Source organism: Tinamus guttatus, unplaced genomic scaffold (genome assembly GCF_059628265.1).
Source record: "Tinamus guttatus ecotype Peru unplaced genomic scaffold, ASM5962826v1 Tinamus_guttatus_pri_ptg000006l, whole genome shotgun sequence".
NCBI lineage: Eukaryota > Metazoa > Chordata > Aves > Tinamiformes > Tinamidae > Tinamus > Tinamus guttatus.
This window is the reverse complement of record NW_028288540.1, coordinates 2,021,681-2,046,257: the sequence shown is the minus strand read 5'-3', so window position 1 is coordinate 2,046,257 and position 24,577 is coordinate 2,021,681. Positions and strand designations below refer to the sequence as shown.

At 39.4% G+C, this 24,577-nt stretch overlaps 1 protein-coding gene across 1 annotated transcript in view; it reads left to right on the top strand.

Moving 5' to 3' along the window:
* PTPRN2 (protein tyrosine phosphatase receptor type N2) overlaps positions 1-24,577 on the top strand; it is a 586,957-nt gene that overhangs the window by 37,313 nt on the left and 525,067 nt on the right. The window contains exon 2 of the mRNA XM_088521231.1: positions 17,134-17,184. Coding sequence (XP_088377357.1) covers positions 17,134-17,184 — 51 coding nt within the window. The remainder of the gene's footprint in view (positions 1-17,133; positions 17,185-24,577) is intronic.

Below are 24,577 nucleotides of genomic sequence, written 5' to 3'. Positions count from 1 at the left end.
CTTTAAGAAACATGAGCGTAGGAGCTGAAGGTGATTGCCTTGGCTAAATGAGGGTGAATGCCTTGGCCATGGATTGTTGTAAATAAAATTTCTTCCTTAATCCGATCAAACTACCTATAATATATTCAATCAATACCTACTCCATTTCCCTTGTGCTCTCCCTCGTTTTAGAGTTAGTCTTCTTTGATAATTTAAATATTGCAAACATTCTCCACTCCGAGGTCAGTACAGTGAGAACAGGCAATCTGTTTTGAGAGTAGAGCAGTCTAGGGCTCCAAAGGTTTCTCAAGCTCTAGAATGGCCTGTTACTTGTTCAGGCTGACATCTTACCTCTCATCCTTATGGATAAAGACTGCTACAGCCAAATATAAATCTTACTGGAAAGCCCTTCTTGTGCTTATTTATCTGGGTTCCACACAATGTAGAACCAAAGAACACTGGTAAATAATTTCTAGAAAATCAGATGGTGTTGCTAAATGGACTTCTAACATCCACTTTCCTAGGTGGGAGACAAAAAAGCATGCAGTCAGCTTTCTTGTCATCTCAATTGTCACCACAGTAAGTTCTTATTTATGGTGTAAATAGGTAATCTTGGATTCATTAAGCATTTCTTTCTCTAGCAGTCGCGGAGAACTTACCTCTTTATAAATTAATTTTTGCTCTTGGCAAGGAAAAGTAATTGGATGTATGGTAGCTAACTTCTATCTCACTGTAGGAGATATATGGATTAATTAAACCAAGGTGAATTTTGAACACTTAATTTAAAAATATGTTAACAATAGGAACACTATATTGTTTTGAAATGCTCCCCACTTCTTTAATGTCAACACAACTGGAAAATGTACAGTGCAAATTCAATTTAAACACAGAAGCCTATGCTAGGAGATTTCTTGATTTTATGCTTGATGTGTGTGTATTATTTATCATCCTCTATGTTTTGTTTTATGCTATTTTTGGAACACAGTTTTGTGTGCAGTAGTAAATTGTCTCAGGGGACAGTTTAGGAGCAAACCATACATGATAAAGAATTTTTATTTTATTTTATCTTTTATATCAGCCTTTGAGTATGTAAAAATTATAAAGGCCAAGGAATGAGAAATACTTACACTTTGGTGTTGTACATTTGGAGAAAAGAATTCCAGTTCAGGGAAAATTCTTCATTTTCTAATGTGCATTTACGTTTATTTGGATAGATGCTGTGTGTCCTGAAAAGCAACGCATAAACTAAGTGGAGATTGCAGGTAACATAGCTGCAATATGGAGATGAGACCTCCACAACAGGTTCTTAAATGATAATAAACAAAGTTTTGCCTTTTCTTTGTTCACCAAGAAGTAGAAGCAGAATCTCTTTGTAAACATTTTTTTTCAGCCATAGCCCTTGGGCTTTTTTACATGCCGACAATTTGACTCTTGGCTTCAAATTTTTGCAGCAGCAAACTGAGCAGTGCTGTTTTATTGGAGTACAGGAGACACAGTAGTGACTATAAAATGTTTCAATCCTTGCCCCCTTTTATCACATGCAGAAATATTTCCAAAATTTTCATCTTTAGGACTGAATCTCTCCTGGGAAGTACAAAGCTTTGAGACTTATGTGGCTGGGAAAATTGTGGCAAATCCTTCTGGATGTTTTTAATTAGATGTATAAGTTTGTGAATTTGCCTAGTGGAAAAAAAAAGTTAGTGAAAGTCAATAGTAACTCAAACAGCAGTAAAACACAAATATATAAGTTATAGTGCTTGTATTTTCCTTTGGATACAAATTACTGTTCAGATAAATAAAATTATATATATATTTGATATATATATATATATGTATAAAGAAAAATAACTCAGTATCACTCATAACATAGAAGAAGAAAATTTCATTGGCATGAAAAATGATGTTAGCTGGATAAAACCTGTTCATTTATGCAAAAGTTTCCTTAAATAGCAAAGGAAAATACTCTACCTTAAATCTCCTTGACATTTAGATCCCAGAAGCATATCTCAGCTTTTATCTGAAATAAAACTTGCTGTTCTGAGGTAGAAAGGTAAAGTATATTGAAGCTTGCTCTGCAGTCTAGCCTTTAGGTACTGATTATGTGAATCTTGTATACCTTGGAATTTTTTATGACCAAAAAATAGGAAAATAATATTATCCTCACTTTACTGATGGATTTGGACAAAAATGAAGATGGTAAAGCATTCTGACCTGTAAAGTAGTCTGCCTCCTGCTGTGCTGTACTATTATTTTGCTTTTTTCTGTCTTTCCTTTTTTAAAGCATTATTGTTTAAACATTATATGTGGGGAAGGTAATGTGCTGAGGTTAAGAGAAATACTAGGGAAGCATTCTGGTCTAACTATGTTGTTGGTATTCAGATAGGAAGCAAAAGGCCTAATTAAAGGCAGAAAGCATTAAAACAGAAGAAGCTGTGTGTCTGGCTAGAAACTTTTTCTGTTCTACTGGAATATTTTATGCCATCTGTCTAGACTGTAAGGTCCTTAATGCCAAAAGACACACAAGTGGCACTGAGCGCACTGCTAGCACTATTAATTGTTTACATTTCACAGCAGCTGGCACACATTATTCTGGAACATTTTTCTTTTTTCTCTTCTTGCCAGCTGACTGTAGATAAGACTTATTCACCTGCCTGTCAGAGGATCTTTGAAGAGTGTTTAGAAGTCAAAAGAATGTATCAGACTGGAGAGGGCCCTGGCTTAAATGGCCCCTCCTTAAAATGTATGCTGTTGTGGAAAGCATGGTGTTCCCCATAGGTGACAGTGCGTGATCACTACCAGCTCTGAAGACCAAGTGACAACTGTCATAAAAGAGGAAGGAAATTATTCCATCTTCCCTGTTGTCTGTGTTACCTCCTTCTAATTGAGGAGACATAAAAGATCCCGTATAGTACAGAAATAGAAAAGTTCTCTGTTGGAAGCATTCAACAGTGCTGCCTTCTCGTAGATGGAAGAGGAAACAGGATGGGGCCAGAAGTTCCCTTTGAAGAAACAGAGTACATAGAGTTAGCTAGAATTGGGTCACAGAACAGAAACTTCTTATTCTTTTCTTCCTCATCGTTATATATCTTGGCTTTGGATCAGTTCCATTAAAAATGGAACCTCTTAATTTAGTCATCACAAGTTAGTCATCAACGAGTATTTGTGGTACTGGCCCCATATGAACTACTGCACTACAGTAAGATATAATTCAGAGCCTGTGTAGTCTGTCTTTGTGATCTAGGCAAGTGAGCATGGATGTGAGCTCTGCTGCTCTGTGATTAGATTCCAGGTGCTGTAACTAATCATGGAGCACTTGGAGTGCTCCTCTCTATAAGGACTTGTACATAACTGTGGAAAGCAAACTGCTGACACTGTTCCTTACGTCTTGATCCTATATAGTCATATTTATCCCCACGAAGCTGTGTAATTCTTTAAAGTCATCCCACAGTATTATAGCATATGCTGAAAAATGAAATACAGTCATACTCCTACAGTGCTGGAAATAGCCTTATATTTTTGTTCTCTCACCCTTTTTCTGTAGGGATCATTTGGGGATTCAGATGCAGTTGGGTACTGAAATAAAGAATGAACCTCTTAGATGTCAACAAAATACTGATCTTCTGAGCTAAGACACTTTTGGATGACTAGAATCCCTGTTTATGGCTACTTTTTGTGTTAAATGTTATTGGAGCTGCTGTTTCTTGTTTTGCACAAAACAAATAGTAGCGCAATGAATTGAGCTAGTTATGATCAACGAGATTTTGCCATTAATTGAGGTAGTGAAATTTCACTGTCTGTATGTACAATAAAACAACTTTATAGATCAGTGAAATGCTGAATATCTGTGCCTTATCATAAACAACTACAGTGCCATCTGTCCTCATTTGAGGATGTTGAGTGCTGTCCTTCCTGAATTTTACAGTTTAATTTCTTTACTTCCACGTATATATATGTAGGATGAGGCTTCTCTGCATATTGACTTATATTACTTCATTATTTTACAGGGATTAAATTGTAATACATGGAAGATGAGAGTATTTGTTTGCTTTATTCCATTGTTCTTTAGGTAGCCAGCATAAAATAGAGCTGAATTCAGTGAACCAATTTCAACTTTAATATTGACTGCAGAAGCACAGAATGGAAATCCACCTTCCCATTCAGTTGAAAGCAGAAAAAATCAAGCTGATGTCTCTGAAGCAGTGCCTTAGTTCTAAACTCTGCAGATGAGCCTGGACTGCAGCTGTCTCACTGAATATTTATGATGAAATTCTTGTATTAAAAAAAAATAAACCCGTTAGATTTGTTTTGATCAAACAAACTTGTCTTTCAGTATGAGCCAGTGACCTGGTATGATGTCTGCAGCTCCTAGCCTTAGGTCTCTGCAGAGATTCTTCATGTTTTGGACTTCTTTTTGAAAGAATTCAACAATATTTTAGATAACTTCAAATATATTTAGGGATATATCCTGAAAATGCACTGCAGAATAACTTAGCTGTTTTTGTTTTTGTTTCCCTTAAAAGCCAAGTGGACCAGCTTCTTGTGCAAGGTCTTGTTCTTTACCATAACACTCTCTAGCAAAGATTGAGTCTCTTCAGGGTGGAGTTATTTCTGGTTCATAAAACTCACTCATAAATAGCAGAAGGTATTTTGGGGGGCTAAATCAGAATGTAGAGATGGGAAAGGAAATTTTCCTCTTATAGTAGAAAGAGGAGTTAATTTACCCTCTCTTTGCTGTGCAGCTTGCCAATGCCTATACCAGGAACAAGATTTTCCCCTGAGTGAATGTGACATCCTGTACAGTAGGAGTACAGACCACCTGCAACACAGGAAAATGAGGCACTCATGATCAGGGAAGCCCAAGGTTACGGTGCCAGCTGAGCTTGTCTTGAGTAGAGATTTTTGACAAACCTTGTAACCTCATGAAGATTTAATACCATGCCTAGTTCCTTCTTTCTAGGTCTTCCTTCTTCGATTGCCTGTACCCTCTTAATCTGTGTCCTCAGATGATTGGCCCACAATGAAAATTGCAGTTCTGAAGAACCAGGATTTTTTGGTTTCTCAAAGGAGATGGTTGTTGTCTCATCTAATTTAATTTTAGTGCTTACACCATTGACATATACCTCCAGGATTACTACAAAGAAATGCAAGGCCCATGCACAGAAATAAGATCTGTAAGGTATGGCTCTGCTAAACTGTTTTAGGAGAAAAAGGCTGGATTTTGTTGCCTAAACTGAAGGCTCCTTGTGTTGTTTTATGTGCAGTTGCTACTCTCTCTAGCCCCATGCTGCTGCAAAAAGCACCAAGTCTCCCACAAGTTTTGTATCATAACTCTCCATGCTGTGTGGGTGTCTTAAGATAGGATACCTCAGGTGACACTAGATGCGTATGTTTTAACAAAATTGAATCCTTTTGGTATAACAAGAACTAGAAGAAGAATTCTGATGATCTGATACCTGTGTAATCCAGATACCTTCTCACAGTTCTCAAAGACAATCATTGTTTTTTGTTAAAGTGGATGGTAGTGACTGAAAGTGGAAAAAAGTAACGATGTGATGCAATTACTGAGATTAGCAATCATTATTGATTGCACTTGTGATTTTGGTCTACACTTGTGATTTTGTGGTTAGTACTTTTTATCTGCCATGCCTCCTGCTGATGCAGGTGTCCTGCATTCAGGATCTTCTCACGTAAAAACAGCTAAGTACATAATGTACATTACTGTCCTCATCTGAAAGGAGGGGAGAAACTTAGCAGAGAAAAACAGAAAAATGAAACCAAAGTAGCTTTAGCCTCACTTCATCATAAAGGAAAACAAAGAGAGAAAATAGCTTCCATAGTCATTTACTCATTTGAAAGTCACCTTAGAAAACTTTGTTGTTTTAGAAAATATAAAATTAACTTCTATGAAGTAATTGGAATAATGAAATATATACATATATATTTCCACTTTTACTTACCTTTTTTGTAGTTTCTCTACTGTATAGAGTCAGTTTTCTACCTGGAAATGTACATGTGATGCTACCTATGTACACTGCAGAAGAAAAGCCTAGGTCCTGTTTTCCAAAGCTGTTAGCATTTCATAGTTTATATCTAAAATTAGCACTAGGAAAAAGGTGTTCACTCATCTGGAGAGAGAGTAGCTGAGGCTAATCTATGGACTAAATGTACTGTCCTGCCTGTGAGGTCCATTTTGGTAAGTTGTATAGTCTAGAACTTTAGACAGCCTGTGGAGCTTGGTGAAGATCTCACAGGGCAATAAATTAGAGCAAAGTAATATTACCTTTCTCTGGCAATGCTGCAGGGGTCAGCTCCCTGGAGAATGCTACAAATACTGTGCAAGTACAAGTACACACTGCTTAATGGTTTATTTATGGAGAGTTATGTAAACTAAAAGCCAAAATAAATATATAGTAATTATTTTATATGCACATATTCTACTTTTAAGATAGAATTACATATATTTTATGCCATTATATCATCATATATCAATGGGCAGTGCTGCTGAGTATTGCTGAGTGCCTCCTGCCTCCTGCTCTCTTTAAACTGGCAAGATGAAGAGCTGAGGTACCCCGAGGTAACGCTGCAGCAGGCCACGGAGGCTGTAAACATTACATTTTCCCTTTAACCAACACATACTACCTTCCCATTCTCATCGCTCAGCCACGGCCATACCTGACTGAAAGAGTAATATTTAGAAAAGTGAAAAATTTTTGAAATTGTGTAAGCTATGGTGACTAGACAGAAAGCCTTGTAAACTCTTCTTTGTTTTTTTGCTGTCCTGAAATTATATTAATAGCTAAAGGGCGGTTGAACTGTTGGAGAAGTCTTCTTTTCTGTGCAAGTCCTGATAATATCCTGAACTAAGTTCTGGCCAAGAGTCTGCAAGGGCATGTTTTCTGCAGCCAAAGACCAAGACAGCTCCTATTCTGTGAACTTCAATTGTTTTTCATGTGTTGCTCAGTGAAACTGTTTAAGAAAATTATACAAGAACGAGAGAATTATAGATACAATGACTGTTTTTCTGGTGCATGACACGGCATTACATGCTGGTGAGATGCCTCCTGGAAGACAAAGCCAACTTCTCAAAAATACTTCTACTTGATATGAGTTTCCTAGCTAAGCTTCATCTCAGCACAGTTAAATGAAGAGAAGGAGCTGAGGAGCTGCACAAACTGCTGCACAGGAACAGATTACTCTTGCATGGTTTGCATTTTTTAACATAACTTTTTTAAGACAAAAGCTGGCAACTTTTGGACAGTCTCTTTGAAATCTCATGTTGGGTTGAAAGAATGTGTCAAATGAGGTGGCACTGGTGGCACTGTAACAATTTCATTTGGACTTATTTTTGTTTTTTAATTTTTGTTCCATCCTTTTGCTGCATAAGATCTTGCAGAACAGAGGGTAAGGTCACAAAGCACATGGGGGATGTTTTGAAGTGTCTTATTAGGAGCTCTTGTAATCACTGATTTTGGTGTGCACGGCAATGCATACACATTGTTATTTCACAAATATTTTACAAATCTTATCTTGTGTTCTTCCCGAATTTAAAACCCTTTCAGCAGCAAAGAACAAAGTCTCTAAGTATACTTACAAAGATTATGGTTTAGTGTTTTGGCTGAAGTTCAAATCCTGAAGGCAAAAAGAATGAATAATACTCGTTCATTATAATAATTTAAGAATTCTTAAGAAAGTGCACATACGAGGTGCCAGACTGACTCTAAATCCTACTGAATATCATGTCTCGTATAATTATGCAAATACCAGTTAACTTGCAGTCAGCTATAGACCCAGGGCTTAATGACTAGAACTTCATGAACGATAATCACTGAGTATTTTGGGGGGGAAAAAAAAATAGTGTTGAATTAATGAAATTTTGGAATAGGCCCGTGGACTATCAGTGGAGTTATTTTAGAATAACTTCTCAGAATTCCTGTAAGAAATGAAAGAACCTCTTTTTTTTTAAACAGTACTCTGAAATCTGAGGGCAGCACTGCTGCAAAGGCAGTGTAAAGGCAGGTCTCAGGAAAGCTCAGGCCAGTTCTTATCTCTGTCACTGGCTAATCTCTGTACTTTGGACTTTTTAATCAGGCAACTCATTATTATGCAATGCAAACACTTCTGTGAAGCCTTTCTCAAACTGTCAAACCGCCTTATTTTCCCAGTCTTTCCCTTTCTTTTATGCTCTTTTCTCCACTTAGTTTTGCAGGGATGCATTTACCATTTGTTCTGTCAAACCATGATCTCTCCCAGGTTTCTGCCTCTTCCTGCTTTCAGGTTGCCAAGTCTCCTCACCCATGTTCATTCTCTTTCCAGAAAGATCCTCTGAAACATGTTCATAATCCATCTGCCTCAGAAAAGCCTGATCAGTCTTTTCTCCAGACTAGCCGGGGTTGCCAGCGATTCACTGGGCACAGCCCAGGGGAGCTGAACACATTGGGGCAGCCGGGAGGTCCTTTCCTGTCAGTGAAAGCTGAGGAAATTCTCCACCTCCTTTTCATCTTTTTCCTTTCCCACCATATGCCTCCTACAAAGTAACTCTCAGGTGTTGGGGAGAGGGAAGGACACATCCATGATAAAATAGGGAATGGGCACAGCAGGGACAGTAATGATGAGAATAACCACTGTTGCAAAGTGCAAGAAGCAGAAGGTACTTCTTTTTTACACTGTTAAGAAGAAATGTCATTCAGTGAAATACCTGCTTATTTTGATTTCATGTGCTCCTTTCCACGCAGATTTTTGTACTTGGCAAACATGCTCCAGAGATTTTGTGTGAAGGTGAAGAAATGTCCTTCAGCTTAGGGGGGAATATGAAATATATTCAACACCAGCACTGACTCGTTCTTGGAAGTGAATTGTGATCTTTGAATGAATCATGACACTGTCAAACTCCAGTGTGCTATACATAACTTGTATAGCACAAGATACATAAATTGCTATTGCACTACAATCATGCTGACTGCAGTTCCTGCTCATCTAAAAGGAAGAGAATAAAAGATGGACACAGAATTCAAGCTTCCTTCCTTTCATTATATACTTCTTGTTTTGCCTCCCATTAAAATCAAGCTTTTAGATGAGTCAAATTTACTCAGGCACAATCTAAGATGAGACTAGAGGAAAAATCTATCACTTCAATAGAGGTATCTATCTAGCACATTCGAGAACGATAGCAAATGATCCTAAAGCTATACAAAAACGTGTACAGCTTGTCACCTAGACAAGGAGACCTTCAGGCCTTATCTGTTACTCAACCATCTCAGGATACTAATTGAAGTTCTTGCCCCAGAGATATTTTTCCTTCCTCTACCCCCATTGCTTCTTATGGAATAAAATTCTAAAGTTCATACACATTGGCCAGCAAGGAGCTTTTTCACATTTTCTGTTGAAGTCTCTGCGCTTCAGTAGAGAAGGTAGAAGGCATTGACTTAAATCACCATTTAAAAAAACAAAACAAAAAGCACGTTTTAAAAAACCAGATACTTTTATGAAAATGCTTGCTTTTCTCTAAAGTTCATAAGATTTCTGTGAGATGTGGAATTAAAAAAAAAAATAAGGTGATGGTGGTTTACAAAGGCTATTTGGGTTATCTGTATTACAGTGATCATCGGCATCCCAAATTTGCTCATCAGCTTATAAACACATGATAGCAATCATAAATTTTACCACTTCAATATGGAATAGAATGATAAAAGGAATAGTAGTGAATTGATTTTCCCAAGTTGGAAGCAAAGATCAGGCCCAAGACTAGAAGTACACTCTGCTGGCTCGGAGTCTGGCAGCCTTGCGGGACCTGGAATTTGTACAGTCTGATATCTTCTTTTTGTGGTATTCAGACTAAGGTGTATAACATGAGCTCTTTGCGTTTGTTTTTTATTTCATGTCTGTTTTATAAGAGCTCTGAAACAAGTTTCATGCTTACAGGCAGCTTTGGAGGTTGTTTATAGAGGAAAAATACCAAAGCTAGTAAACATGTCAACCAGAAAAATGGGCATTTGGACCTTGGCAAACAAGGGGTTTAGGCAATTCAATTCTGTCCAAATCAATAAGACTTAGATGCTAAGTTGATGAGAGTTGGAGATGATATGCCAGTAATAAAGTAATGACTTTTAGCTGTTCTTAATGACAAAAGGCGCAGATTCTTAGATTCTTAAAGCCACCCAAATTTCAATGAGGTGTAGGTTCTCCCCTGTTCCATTTAACTCAGTTTTCTCAAGGGCATTTTTCCTGGGATGTTTAAAAGAGTTTAACAGTTAGATGAATATCTAAAACTTGTCAGGTTCACGCTTTTTATGGTTTTTTGTTTATGTTTTTTTTTAAGAGGAAGAAAAAATTGTCTTTTGTTTGCATTTGAGGAAGGAACTAGAATGCGAATTGTGGCACATCAGCTTTTTTTTTTATGTTTCAGGATTATCTCTAATTTTCCTGGCTGCCTCCCAAAATTGCTTTAATCGTTAGTCTTTTTCTTAACCACTTCTCTGCTATGTGTCGTGATGGTGTCTGCCTCTCGACAGCCAGCCTGTGGGGGGGAAAACATCCTGCTGGTGTCACAGCGAAGGCAGATTTACTTTCTAGACGCACAGGCGTTATGTTTTCTGAGGCAGCTGGTTTCCAGTGCTGGCCTTAGATACATCAGGGTGATTCAGGAATAATTAGAGCACAATTATTGGTCAAAATCAGAACCATTCACTCTCAGGCCCAGATTTCCTTAGAAATGGGTGTAATTTCACTCAAGCAAGCAGAAGGGATCATTTTAACCTACAGTGAATTTAAACTATTATCTGAAATGAGTTCTGAACCAATACAAGGTAATTTAATTCTTTACCAGCCTAACAAAGTATCGTCGAGTCTCTCCCTCAATGTGAGTCGCCAGGCAAGAATGCAGCTGAGGGCTGTACGTGCAGTTGTGTGTGCTTTTAAACCAGCCACATGATGTGGCACATTGATTAGATGCCAAGAGATAATTTGTATTGTTTGGAGCAGCTGAGTTCTTGGTAGTTTTTTTTTAAAAAAATGTTACCATACAAACATATGAGACTCTTTCATTTATCCTATAGTAGCAGAAAAGTTGTAGGTATCTTCACTGTTAGCTTTGGTGTGCTACTAGTGTCCCTGGATGACCTATTTCTCATAAGTCACTCCCATATTATAGAATGCGGCAGCTTTATTTCTAATTCAAATTCCCAGAGTAAATTAAATAGATAAATTTTGGCGCCACAGCACACCGGATTTTACTTAAGATTACTTTCTCTCCCTCAAGAATTTTAAGGGACCATGAATTTCTGCATTGACTTTCATTATTCTTCGGCACATGTATTACTCTGGATTCTTTAGACTCTTTGTTAAAGAAAGACATTACCAAATGCACATAATATTGTCTTTTTCATAGGATAAACATAGGTGATTTTGGCACTCTCAAGATTATAATGTGATTCCAAATTGTATGATTAAGATATGAAGCTATTTTTTTCAAAAGTTCTCAAAAACAGCAATTTAAAATGTTCTCAAAATCCTGCAGTCTTCACTATGGATATTTAAAAATATATTTAGATGTGGACGTCTGTCTGGTCCCTGTCTTCCTATGGGAAGCTCTTGTTAAAGTCTAGTCTAGTTCTAGACTAACTAAAGTTTAGAACTCCTTCCACTCTGCAGTTTTGTAAAACAATTGTATAGGAATACTCTGAAACTCATTTATTGATAAAACTAGATTGGGAGATATAGTGTCCTGTCATAGATAAATGACATGTGATCTGCAATGTTTGCTGGTTTATTGGAAGCATTTATCAAGGAAAGCTTTGCTGGTAACATCACAGCCTCCTTGTGATGCCCTGGTTGTAGCTTTTAAAATACGTTGGCCCCGCCGAATAACAGATTACTTTGCTGCCCACAGGGGAGGGAGCACTTGGCGAGAGGACATGCAATAGCAGGTAAAACTTTGCAGGCTACTGCTTGATTTATTAAACAGTGACGTAGAATCGCGCCCCCTGACAGGGCTGTTTAGCCCGTGGCCTCTCTGCTGAGTCGCTCTGTGACTTCAGGTGCCTTCCTTCCAGGGAGGAAATTCATTTTGTGGTTATCAACAGGTGATGATAACCTCAACAGGTAATTCAGTAGCACGTACCGAATTAAAGTTAATAATAGTCTGATCTAGATTTTTGTGATGTATTACATATAACTTTGTGAACAGTTCACTTAACATTTCCTAATTCTGAAAGACCAGATCATGGACTTCATATTTTGGAGCTGTTGATTTCCTCCCAACATGGATTATGTGGCAAAGATCTTTTCTTTCGGAAGTTGAGTTACTTGAGCAAAATGAAACTGAATTTAACTACTATTGCCTCCATTAATAGATATCAGTGAAACATTTTGGTCTTCATCCTAAATTGTTGTTTTAAAATTTTCTTCTATTTTCCCCCCATAATAGGTTTATTGGTGATTTTTATGCAGAGAGGGTTAGTGTTCAATATATCTAAAATGCTGCTGGATCTACTCATTTGACAAAAAGATTCTATCTGTGCTCCCCATTTGCTGAACATAGATCTCCACTATAGAAATAATATTGGGAAGTGTAGCACTGAGGGGACTTGTCAGAGGACAGATAATTTAAGTTATTTTAATAATTACCGTGGGAGGGAAAAATGACCAAAAGTCACGCCAGAGCATATATTAACTACATCAGCTCATGAAATGCCACTTTCTTTCTGGGCTCTGTGCAAATGCATGTGGTAATCTGGAGCTTTCCTGGTGGCCTTTCCCGGTCTCCTTGCCTACCGACCTGTTATTGCTGCTCACATCCTCAATTATTTTTACCAGTGACCTTTCCTCAGCGGGCTCCAGCAGAAAAGCCCAGCATTATTGCAATCATGGCATTAGTAATTGGATAAGTTAATAGTATTTCCACCAAAGCAGTTTTTTTTGTAGTGCTGGACGGGCAGAGGATGAATTGCATGCAAGGAATAAAACGTAATCTTCCCTCTTACCACCAGCTCCAATCTTGAGTATAGAAAGTACCCACTAGCCCCCTTATATATTGGGAAGCAGTCTGATACGTCCCAGCACACACTGGCACTACGACCCAGTAGTTTTTGTACTACTTAGTCTAGTCGGGGATAGTTATTATTGCCTATTTATTGTTATTCATCGATACATGTTGAAAGGAGACTGATATGAAGAAGGAGGTAACTAAAACACTATTCTGGAGTGTGACAGAGGCTTCGAGGGCAAATCTTGGCTATAAACTTTTGTACTTGCATTTTTTTTCTTGAATGAAATCCTTGTATTCCATGGTGAATTATTCTCAATCATATTTCAACACACAGAATTTGTGTGTATGATTTTTTTTTAAAAAAGCAGTAATTCAAAGATAAAAAAGTGTTAGCAGCATACACTAACACTTACGGAAAATCTTTCCTGACTTTGGAAACTTTTCATGTAAGAGATTGCATAGTCTTCCATTTACCCCTGCCAGAGGTTCCTTGCCATCTCTGACTGTTAAATAAGGCCTAGATTCCTCCCCAGGGATCACTGCCTCACTGCTCTAGGCACTGTACACAGAAATAATTTAAAGAAAAAGAAAATCTCTGCTCTCCAGAGTTACATGAACGGTGGGATAAGGGAAAAAGGTCAAAGCTCAGTACTTTTTTAAAATATATTTTTATCACTTTCTCACCTTGGAAAAAGAGCTCCTTTAGTATCACATGCTCCTTTATTATTACTTTTGACTAGAACAACTTACTTTTGTTTTATAATTAAACTAATATTTTAAGCAGCTGTTGAAAAAACATCACAGAGATTCTGATATCTGATGAAATCCCTCTCTCCTTTGAGAATATTTTGGACATCCAGAGAACTCTGGAAGAAAGGAAAGAAAAAGTGCTAAACCTCCCCTTACTCAAGAAAAGTGCAGAAGACAGGGAGCAATGGGGAGACAAATTCTGCCTCTCCTTCTGTTTCTCTATGTGGAGTGTATCCACCAGAAGGGAGGTAGGTGAAGTTTGAGCATGTCAGAGGGAAGGATGTTGTGGGTGCCTATGGAAACAGCTGAGAACGGAGATCCAGAAATTCCCGGCAATCTAAATGATGCGGTGTCGACATGGAGAGTTTCTTTATGAAGAACATACTGCATGAAGACTCTCCTATTTTTTTTCCTCTGAGTTTGAGGGGATTGCTTTAACTGTTTATGAATTTGGAATATAACTGGTAGAGGAATTGTTTGCTAGAAAAATAAAAATGTAATTTTGATCCTCTAAGGCATCAACTGAATTAAGTGCCTGTTGGAGACAATGCCTCTTCATTCTTCAGTGGACTTATTGCTGTCATTAGTATTAGTAGGTAGATGATATTTAAAATGAAATATGATGCTTCTTAATGTCACAGCAAATAACAACAAAAGATAAATTAGCAGTTAAATTAGCATGTTGACTGGTTGGATAAAGCATGCATATCAGTCAACTCTGGGAATAAATTGTTTAAAATAAAGTATTTTTCAAGGAGCTTTTGATGTTTCTGTAACATATTTTTAGAGCAGTCATAGATGGGTATAGTTTGCCATGCACTGGATTTATGAACTTGCTCTCTAAGACATAAACTTGCAGGGCTAATTACATCAGATGCCTCATTGTAATCCAAATATGATTGTAAGCCAAATATGATTAAAAGAAGATGATAAAATGATAAAAATCATGATAAAATCAGTTTGTGCTCTTCATGGAAAATATGGTAGGTGTTAATGAAAAATAGATCAGTCAAAAATGGAGTGCATTTTAGTCAAATTTCTGCAAGGTTACTGCATTTGTTCATCTTAAATCTGCATCTTTATGCCTTTGAGAATCTCAGTGTAGGATGGTCTTTCCTCCTGGTTGCATGGTCATCAGACACCCGTGGCCTTCATTAGAGGCCAAAATCAGATGGGTCTGGGTGAACCAGTCACTGTTTTCTTCTGTGAGTCCTCTAGAAAAATTGCTGGTTGCAAGTTGTTGTCTGATGCAACAGGTTTTGTAGAACCTAGAGTGCTGCTGCCGCAGACTGGGAGCTCGGTTGCAAATCTCCATCTTCCTTCTGCCCCAGGTTCACCTTTGGGAGTCCTGCAAATGATTTCACCATTTCAGGTTTCGACTTCAACCTCAGTGATCAATCAGGAAAACAAGGCAGACATTTAACCAGGGATTTTCCTAACCATAAAAACATTCCTTTTAGAATAGAGAGCAATTTGAAGTCTATGAAAATAGAAATACTGAAGCATACCTTTCATTTTCCTGAATTATGCTAGCACTTGAAGTCTTTTACATTCCTTTTTCTGGGTGTGTATGGTGGTATGTATTTTACTTGTTTATTTTTTATAAAAGCTGCTTTTGTACAGCATACCTAACCTGGTGAGCTTTCACCACTGCCTGCATCCCTCTTGCTTTATCAGTCCATATAGCGTAAAGGCATCTTTCTGTTTTGCTGAGCTGGCCCCACGGCTGCAATCAGAGCTTTTCAGTGAGCTTTTGGATGCTTTTTCAGGTCAAGCAACCGTTACGGTAGACTTGTCTGGAACAAAATTTTCCATATCTCAAATATGTTACACAGCAGAGTTTGTGTTTTATTACAGATGCTCTGCTTGCAGAAGCCATTCCTGGATTGAAGTTTGAAACCTTTTCGACCTTTCAGAGGTTACTAAATTGGTGCTTACTGATCCATGAGTGGGAGAACACGAATTCACGTATTCTCTTGTATGCTTAGCTCAGACCTAGTGCTGTGCTAATAAGTCCTGCTGAAAGACACAGTGTATTAGTTCAGGCTGAATGATGTGCTGATGCGGATGCCTGCTGCAAGGCTACGCAAGCACATGTAAGTCGCTCTGTACTGCTGAACTTCTCTTTAAGCGGGGTGAGGACTCAGGAAATTCATATACACAGAATCTTAAGTCTTCCAGGTTTTTGATACGACTGCTTAAATCATTTGACTCTCGATGAGGTAAGATGCTTGTACTGTCTGCTTCTGTGGAGATAAGCACAGCTGCGGAGAGGCGATTGCCTTCTATGTTTAGATATGGTGAAATTCCTGGGTATTATTATTATTATTTCACAGAATCACAGAATGGTTGAGCTTGGAAGGAACCTCTAGAGATCAGAGCTGAACAGAGGGGCGGATCACCCCCCTCACCCTGCTGGCAACGCTCCTCCTGATGCAGGCCAGGATCCCATTGGCCTTCTTGGCACGTTGCTGCCTCATGGTTAACCTGTTGTCAACCAGGACTCCCAAATCCCTCTCTGTGGAGCTGCTTTCCAGTAGGTCAACCTCTAATCTGTCCTGGTTCCTGGGGTTATTCCTGCCCAGGTGCAGGACCCTGCACTTGTCCTTGTTGAACCTCATGAGGTTCCTCTCTGCCCAGTTCTCCATCCTGTCTAGGTCTTTCTGAATGGCAGCACAGCCCTCGGGAGTGTCGGCCACTCCAGCCAGTTTTGTATTTTGATACAGGGCATGAAGCTGCTCAAGTCCACTTCATTTCTTTAAATCTCATGTATAGATTTACCTGAGAATTGCCATTCTCAGCGAAATGCTAGAAAGCTTCACTGCTTGTAAAATTGTGTTTTCTATGTGAGTTTCTATGTTCAAAATACTTTCTCATTGCTTGGAATCATACAGTCCTAGTTCTTATCTCTGTCCAAAAGGAAATAAAGGAATTAATGCTTAGAACAGCACAGTGTATGTCCCTGAGTAGCATGAGGTTCCCACGCTGTTTCTGTACTTGGTCTCTTCTCGGTAGAAGTGGCTTGAGGAAATTCCTAGCTTCTTGGTGTTTATTTTTGTAGTGCTTTGCAGCATTACTGTGCTGCTGCACAATAGTGCATTCCAGGTTAGAAGAACATAAAGTTCCTCAAATTACCAATGGAGGGAGAAGCACTGAGAGAAGAGACTGCCCTTCAAGGCAGGAAAATCCTAGGGGGAAATAAGTGTCAAGGGTTATTCTGGACGCAAGTTGCTAGTAAGAGGTGCTATCTCACTGGACTTGTTTCCATGTTCTTGACTTTTTATACTGTTCATGTAAAAGCCTAAGGTCAACCAAATGTCTGGCTCTGGCTGAGGATTTAATAGCCCGAGAGGTCTTCAGGCTGTACCAATTATCCACAGTTTGAAACCTGTCTTAATTTTATCTTTCTATTGTATTTCTAGGCTGCCTGTTTGAAGATGACCTTTGCAAATCTTTTGAAGTCTGTGTAAATGGTAAGTTTTGCATGTTTTGCTTGCTGGCTGCTTTGTCCTCTGCTGTGTAATTCTATGTGATCCATTCAATGCAATAAATTAATGCGGTATGTGCGTTTTTGTTTGTTTGTTTGTTTTAGGGTAGGAATGCCTATTTTGATTAGCAGTTAGGGAATTAGCTTTTGATTTTGCTAAATCTCAAAGAGTGTCTTCTCTTCTGAAAAACAGACTGCAATAAAATTAAACACATTGAAATAGGTTAACACTATGGGGTTAAATAGTACAGGATGAAAATAACTGTAATCTTCAGGTTTTTCACATTTTAGAGGACGATATGGAGTAATTACTAGTCTCTTTTTCTATAGAAGGTTATTTTATTTATTATGATAGTAAAGAAGGTCTGAAAGACTATGATTGTTCTCGATTATGCTGCTGCTTTTTTTTCCCTGTATCCACCAATTTCAACCAATTCTACAGATGCAGCTTTCTTCTGCTCTCCCATCACAATTTCCTTTCAGCAGGTCAAAAAAGCCAACACAAATGTATGAGTTGGTCTAATGGGACAACAGGCTGTTCTGGTAATATTCTAAGATTGTTAACAACCTACATAAAATCATTTAAGCCCTGATGAAGGATCATGTCATAGGAAGACCTTAAGCATTTACTGTAGCAAAATATTTATATTCATAGCTATAGACTTTTTTTTTAACTGAATTCTACGTAAGATGTTTATCTTTGAATCTGTGGAATAAAGAAGGTTTTCCATCAAACACAGTAATCAATAATATATGTCCATATAATAAAGTGCAGTTTTAAACCCTAAATCAACAAATGTGTTTCAGCTTTCAGCACAGTCAGTGCTTAGTCAGATACACAGGGGAGGAAATAGGGGAAAAATATGGCAGAGGAATTCACTTGAGTAGAATGTTAGAAACATCTGTTAACATCTCCCAAGGTAATTCTTGTGTAAAATTCCTTCTTGAGGGTTGCTCCAAAGGTATGCCAAAAGTTTATACTGAGAATTTCTATGCTTGATCCACAAAGGGTTGTGCGTATTTTCTATGCCAGTTCATTTTGCTGCCTGGCAATGATCTCCAGTGTGTAGCTGTAGACTTCCCAATGCAAATAGGCTTTATGGGAGCCATTGTAATGTCTGACAAAGAGTATATGGTTTATGAAATACATAATATTAAAGAAATATAGTGCCATAACTAACAGTAAAAATCTTCAATACAGATGATCTTGCAAAGGTTACTTCATTGCTTCTTGCTGTGTCTATCTTTTTAATTGGACACGTGATTTCTAAAAATTCAAAGTGACTTTCATTAGCACGCAAACTTGAACTATGGAGCTGTGTCTGTGAAGTTAGGGGCCTCTTCCGAAGGTCTGATTTTATTTTTGCTCAACTATAAATTAAAGAAGGGTCATTAATGAATAAGCCAGTTGATCAGTGATATTTCCTAATAATATTAATATTAAAAAAACCCTCTGCCTGTGTAATGTCACTGCAGAGGATTTTTTTTCTCTAACTGGGTAAATGTTGCCTATAGTGGATTTTAAATTACGTCCTTGATGCAAATATAAATGCCTCTTTCTTGAGAAATTAATATAATCTTTGAAAAATCATACTTTGAAGTACTAAAATATATTCAGTATTTACTCTTTATATGTAACAGAACACGAGGACTGCTTGCTCCTAAACATTCATTCCCATTCTTCTTGCCTAAACTGCTCCTTGCTCAAACGTACCTCTAAAATCCTTCAGAAATTTCTGATCTATTTAAAATGCAAGCACTTTTGTGAATTGAATGCTCAGAAACTTAATCTGTGGAAGTCACTATGCCTGCTTGGTCATCACATGAGCGTGTATTTCTAAAGGGCAGTGTGATTGTGGAAAACAAATGGCAGGTACTAACATCTTTAAGACTTCTGTGATCTTCAGGTCTAACTCTTTCAGATTTCTGCAGGAAGGCTGATAATTTTGGCCTTCCTCTCAGCCTCCAGCAAACGTACTTGAGTGGAGTGAATTTTCAAAAACAAAACCAAGTTTAAGTTTTGAAAACATCAGTCTCAGTCTTAGTTGTTATCTCACCTAATGTGATCAACTGGAGACTTTCAAGAAATAAATCATGCACTGTAAAGGAGTAAAAGGAGTCCCCAAATGCCCCAAAAAGGAGTCCCCAAAATGCCCCAAACTGAGGTGCTTGGAGCTGTCTTACAGCTTGAAAATAACTGCAAAGAAAAATTCTTTTTAAGAAGAAATTTTTATTCACTGAAATAATACTCATTTGTATGAATAAAAAAGGATGTGTGTGTATATGTATGTATGTATTATATGCATGTTTATATATGTATATAAAAGTTTCTTTATATATGTTTATATATGTACGTTTATATATGCATGTTTATATATGTATGTATATATGTGTATATAAAGGTTTCTTTTTTGTCCAAAGCAAGTCAAAAGCAATGTAATCTGGTTGCAAAATCCGATATAAACACAGTGGCTGTGTCAGGTGCTCATGAGTTTAGGTCAAATGCCATTTTGTAGGGCAAAGAACCTGTTGTAATGGTCACTGTTGACTCTTCTGGTGTTTTACTTTATCATATGAAAATCTCTTTTGGCTTCAGTGCTGGGTTCTCATTTATGTTTGTTTAATAGCTCCAGCAACATTCATGCAATATTAATTTCTTTCCATAAACCTTTTATCAGTTTCCTGAACTGCACTGACTCATCAAGTGGTTAAAAAAGAACATATTGTTTCATGTTTATTTTAATGGCATGAGGACAAGCCAAGCAAAAAGACAGTGAGGGCTTTCCTGGATTTTTCCATTACAAAACTAGAACTGGTTTGGGGGGGTAAAGTGGATTAGGTGTTATTTGATTGATCTTGCTCATTACCTCCCCTCTGCAGTTGGAGAAACTTATGTTTTTTTTCACCTGTCTAATGTGACTGAAGCTTGGAAACTTGAACTTGAACCTGAAAAGCTTGGTGTAGAAGGTAGAAATGCTTATGAGCTATGGACACTGATAGAAAATTATATGGTACTCTATAAGCTTGGAAATGCTTGCTCTCCAGCAAATATGGCTAAGCTACTACAGATACCAGCCAAAGGAAGCAAGTAACCACCTATCTCAATTAAACAAGATATATGGGGAGTAAAAAAAGTAATATTGTGAGCTGGATGAGGGAATGTGCAGCGATATGGGTAAAGAGGGACATGAGATTCACATATATCTTGCTGCCTGAGTTAGAAGCTGAAGGAAATGACTTAGCCCAAGTTCTTCTTTACCATTATCTTTTGAATGAAAAAGAATGAAAAAGTATCAGGAAATATATTCATATAACTCATGACACAAAATTCACTTATGCTTAAAGCATTCGTTTATACTCCTTTTATTTATATATTAAACTTAGTATTTGGAACTATGTCATGTTCTGTTCTGTATTTTAAGTGATAAACCAATTCATGTAAAACATTAGCTTGCATAGCTTCCTAGTTGGCAGGTTTAAGCAAAAGTAGGGCTGCTGAAAGCAGCAAGGGAAAGAGGAGTTCCTATCTTTTCTTTGGAAATTGCAGTATTAGATTCTGGTAAATGGCACTGGGCTCTTAAGACATCATGTGGTGTGGGGAAAGGAATTTACTTTGAAATAATCATCCCTAATTGTCCTGGTTCTTCCCATTATATAACTGTTTAAACTACTCATTTAGAAGGATGTCAGTTTTTCCTTTAAATTCAATCTCCAGAGGGCTCATCTCATAAAGAAAAACTTTTTTGTATCCTTCCATGGATACTGTGGTATCTTTGCTCCTTATCACAAAATCACAGAATGGTTGAGGTTGGAAGGAACCTCTAGAGATCATCCAGTCCAACTCCCCTGCTCAAGCAGGGACACCCAGAGTACGTGGCACAGGGTGGCATCCAGGCGGGTTTGGAAGATCTCTAGAGAAGGAGACTCCACGGTCTCTCTGGGCAGCCTGTTCCTGTCACCCGCACAGGAAAGTTGTTCTTCCTCACATGGAGGTGGAACTTCCTGTGTTTCAACTTGTACCTGTTACCCCTTGTCCTATCACTGGCCACCACCAAGAATAGTTTGTCCCCATCCTCCCTACATTCTCCCCTCTGGTACTTACACATATTGATCAGATCTCCTCTCAGTCTTCTCTTCTCCAGACTAAACAGGCCCAGCTCGCTTAGTCTTTCCTCATACGATAGATGCTCCAGTCCCTTAATCACATTTGTCGCTCTGTGCTGGACCCTCTCAAGAAGCTCCACATCCCTCTTGTCCTGGGGAGCTCAGAATTGCACCCAATACTCCAGGTGCGGCCTCACCAGAGCTGAGCAGAGGGGCAGGATCCCCTCCCTCGACCTGCTGGCAACGCTCCTCCTGATGCAGGCCAGGATCCCATTGGCCTTCTTGGCCACGACGGCACGTTGCTGCCTCATGGTTAACCTGTTGTCAACCAGGACTCCCAAATCCCTCTCTGTGGAGCTGCTTTCCAGTAGGTCAATCCCTAATCTGCCCTGGTTCCTGGGCTTATTCCTGCCCAGGTGCAGGGCCCTGCATTTATCCTTGTTGAGCCTCATGAGGTTCCTCTCTGCCCAACTCTCCATCCTGTCTAGGTCTCTCTGAATGGCAACACAGCCCTCGGGAGTGTCGGCCACTCCACCCAGGTTGGTATTGTCTGCAGACTTGCTGAGGGTGCACTCTGTACCCTCATCCAAGTCATTGATGAACGTGTGGAACAGTACTGGGCCCAGGACTGACCCCTGCAGGACACCACTAGCCACAGGCCTCCAACTACTCCAACTAGACTCAGCTCCATTTATCATGACCTTCTGAACTCTGCCCTCCAGCCAGTCCTCAATCCACCTCACTGCCTACCCATCTAACCCCCACTTCCTGAGCTTCCCCATGAGGATGTTATGGGAGACTGTGTCGAAAGCCTTGCTGAAGTCAAGGTAGACAACAACCATGGCTATCCCATCGTCCAGCGAGCCAGTCACCCCATCGTAGAAGACTATCAGGTTCATCAAACAAAACTTCCCCTTGGTGAATCCATGCTGACTACTACTGATCACCTTCTTTTCCTTGATATGCCTAGAGATGGTCTCCAGGATGAGCTGCTCCATCACCTTTCCAGGCATGGAGGTGAGGGTGACCGGCCTGCTATTTCCCGGGCCCTCCCTCTTGCCCTTTTCGAACACTGGCGTGGTGTTGGCTTTCTTCCAATCCTCAGGCATTTCCCTCACCCTCCATGACCTCACAAAGATGATGGAGAGTGGCTGAGCAATAACCCTCGCCATTTCCCTCAGCACTCTTGGGTGCATCCCATCTGGGCCCACAGATTTATGGGTATCCACTTTGCTTAAATAATCCCTAACTCAGTCCTCCTCAACCAGTGGAAAGTCTTCCTCTCTCCCGTTCATGTCTCTGTCTCTGGGCTCTGCAGTTCATGGGAAGCAGCCATAGCACTAAAGAGAGAAGCAAAGAAGGCATTTAGTAACTCTGCCTTCTCTGCATCCTCCGTCACCAAGGCACCCTCCCCATTCAGCAGCAGACTAATATTTTCCATAGTCTTCCTCTTGCTGCTGATGTATTTATAGAAGCCTTTCCTATTGCCCCTGACATCTCTCGCCAACTCTAATTCCAAACAGGCGTTGGCCTGCCTTGTTGCATCCCTGCATTCTCTGACAATGTTCCTATATTCTTCCCGTGTGGCCTGGCCCTTCTTCCACATTACGTACATGCTCTTTTTTTCTCATTAAATTTACCCAACTGCTCCTTGCCCAGCCACGCAGATCTCCTGCCCGCCTTGCTCAACTTCTTTCTTGTAGGAATGCACCCATCCTGAGCTTGGAGAATGTGGTGTTTGAATACTAGCCAACTCTTATGGACCCTCTTTCCTTCTAGGCCCCTGGCCCAGGGAATTCCTCCAAGGAGCTCCCTGAAGAGGTCAAAGTTACCTCTCTTAAAGGCCATGGTTGCAATCCTACTTCTTGCCCAGCTTCTTCCATGCAGGATTGTGAATTCCAACATCTCACGATCACTGTAGCCAAGACTGCCACCAACCTTCACATTCCAAACTAGACCATCTCTGTTGGTTAGTATCAGGTCTAGCAGCGCCCCTCCCCTTGTTGGCTCATCAGTCACCTGCATCAAGAGGTTATCTGCAATATTCTGCAGGAACCTCCTGGACTGTCTGCTCCTAGCTGTGATTATCGCAGCAGACTATCAGGGTGGTTGAAGTACCCCATAAGGGCCAGGGCCTGGGATCATGAGGCTTCTTGCAGCTGCCTGTAGAAGGCCTCATCCTCTCCCTGGTCAGGAGGCCTGTAGTAAACTCCTGCGACAGGGTTACCCCTGTTGGCCTGCCCTTTAATCCCCACCCACAGGCTCTGGACCCTCACTTTGTTCTCCCCCATGCTGAGATACCTTCCAGCTGCTCTCTCAGGTAAAGAGCAAATCCGCCACCTCGTCTTCCTGGCCTGTCCTTCCTGAAAAGCTGCAAACTTGCTCTCAGCATGAAATCATCCCAGGGATCAGACAGACAAGATCAGGTGGTAGAAAATAACTCTATGAGACCAACCAAAAAAGTTAATTAAGTATAGTGCTTGGCACACTGTGCATCATTAAGTCAAGCCTCACTGGCAACTGCTAAACCTCTTCTCTCCTAGGAAGACACGGTCCAATGTCAGCAGTAGTATATGAAGATGCTTTGGCTCTGAATGTCTGTATAAATAATTATGCACAGCAGAATCAATATTGCTTTATGTATGCAAGCTGCACTTGTTAGGAGGGACTTAAATTAGCACAGCATGTCAAAGACTTCCAAGCATGGCAGTAAAAAGTCACCGGCTTTCCAAGTCTGGATGTTTCCAAACAGTTCAGAATATTAATGTCCTTTCTTCCTAAGCTACAGAGCTTCTTGAACATTTGATTGCACATGCTGATGACAAGCCATAAATGGTAAACATGTGCTACAGATGATAAGAGAGAGGAGTCAGAATCCCTGAAATGTTTTTTTGAACTTAATGTGTTCCGCTTCGGGACTTCCCAGATCATTGCCCCGCAGGATGGAGTTACAGAGGGAAAAGTCCCTTAGCGTTGTTTAGCTAGCGGATGTCTGTGGCTACGCCTGCATTTGGAAGGCATTGCTGTTACAAAAGGTGTAGAATTTATGGCAAACAACTTTATAAAATTTCCAGAGCTTTCCAAAGCCTTTCAGGTGATCAACGGTGCTCGTTACAGCTAAATTTAGTCTTCTGAGGAGCAAGTGTCAAGGGGTATCTGCACATACCGTGTATTTTTATTGTGCCTGGAAAGAATTTCAGCTTGATGAGATTTTGATGTTGCCATTTCCAACTTGAGTTCTAAGTGCTGTATATTAAAACATACATATATTTGCA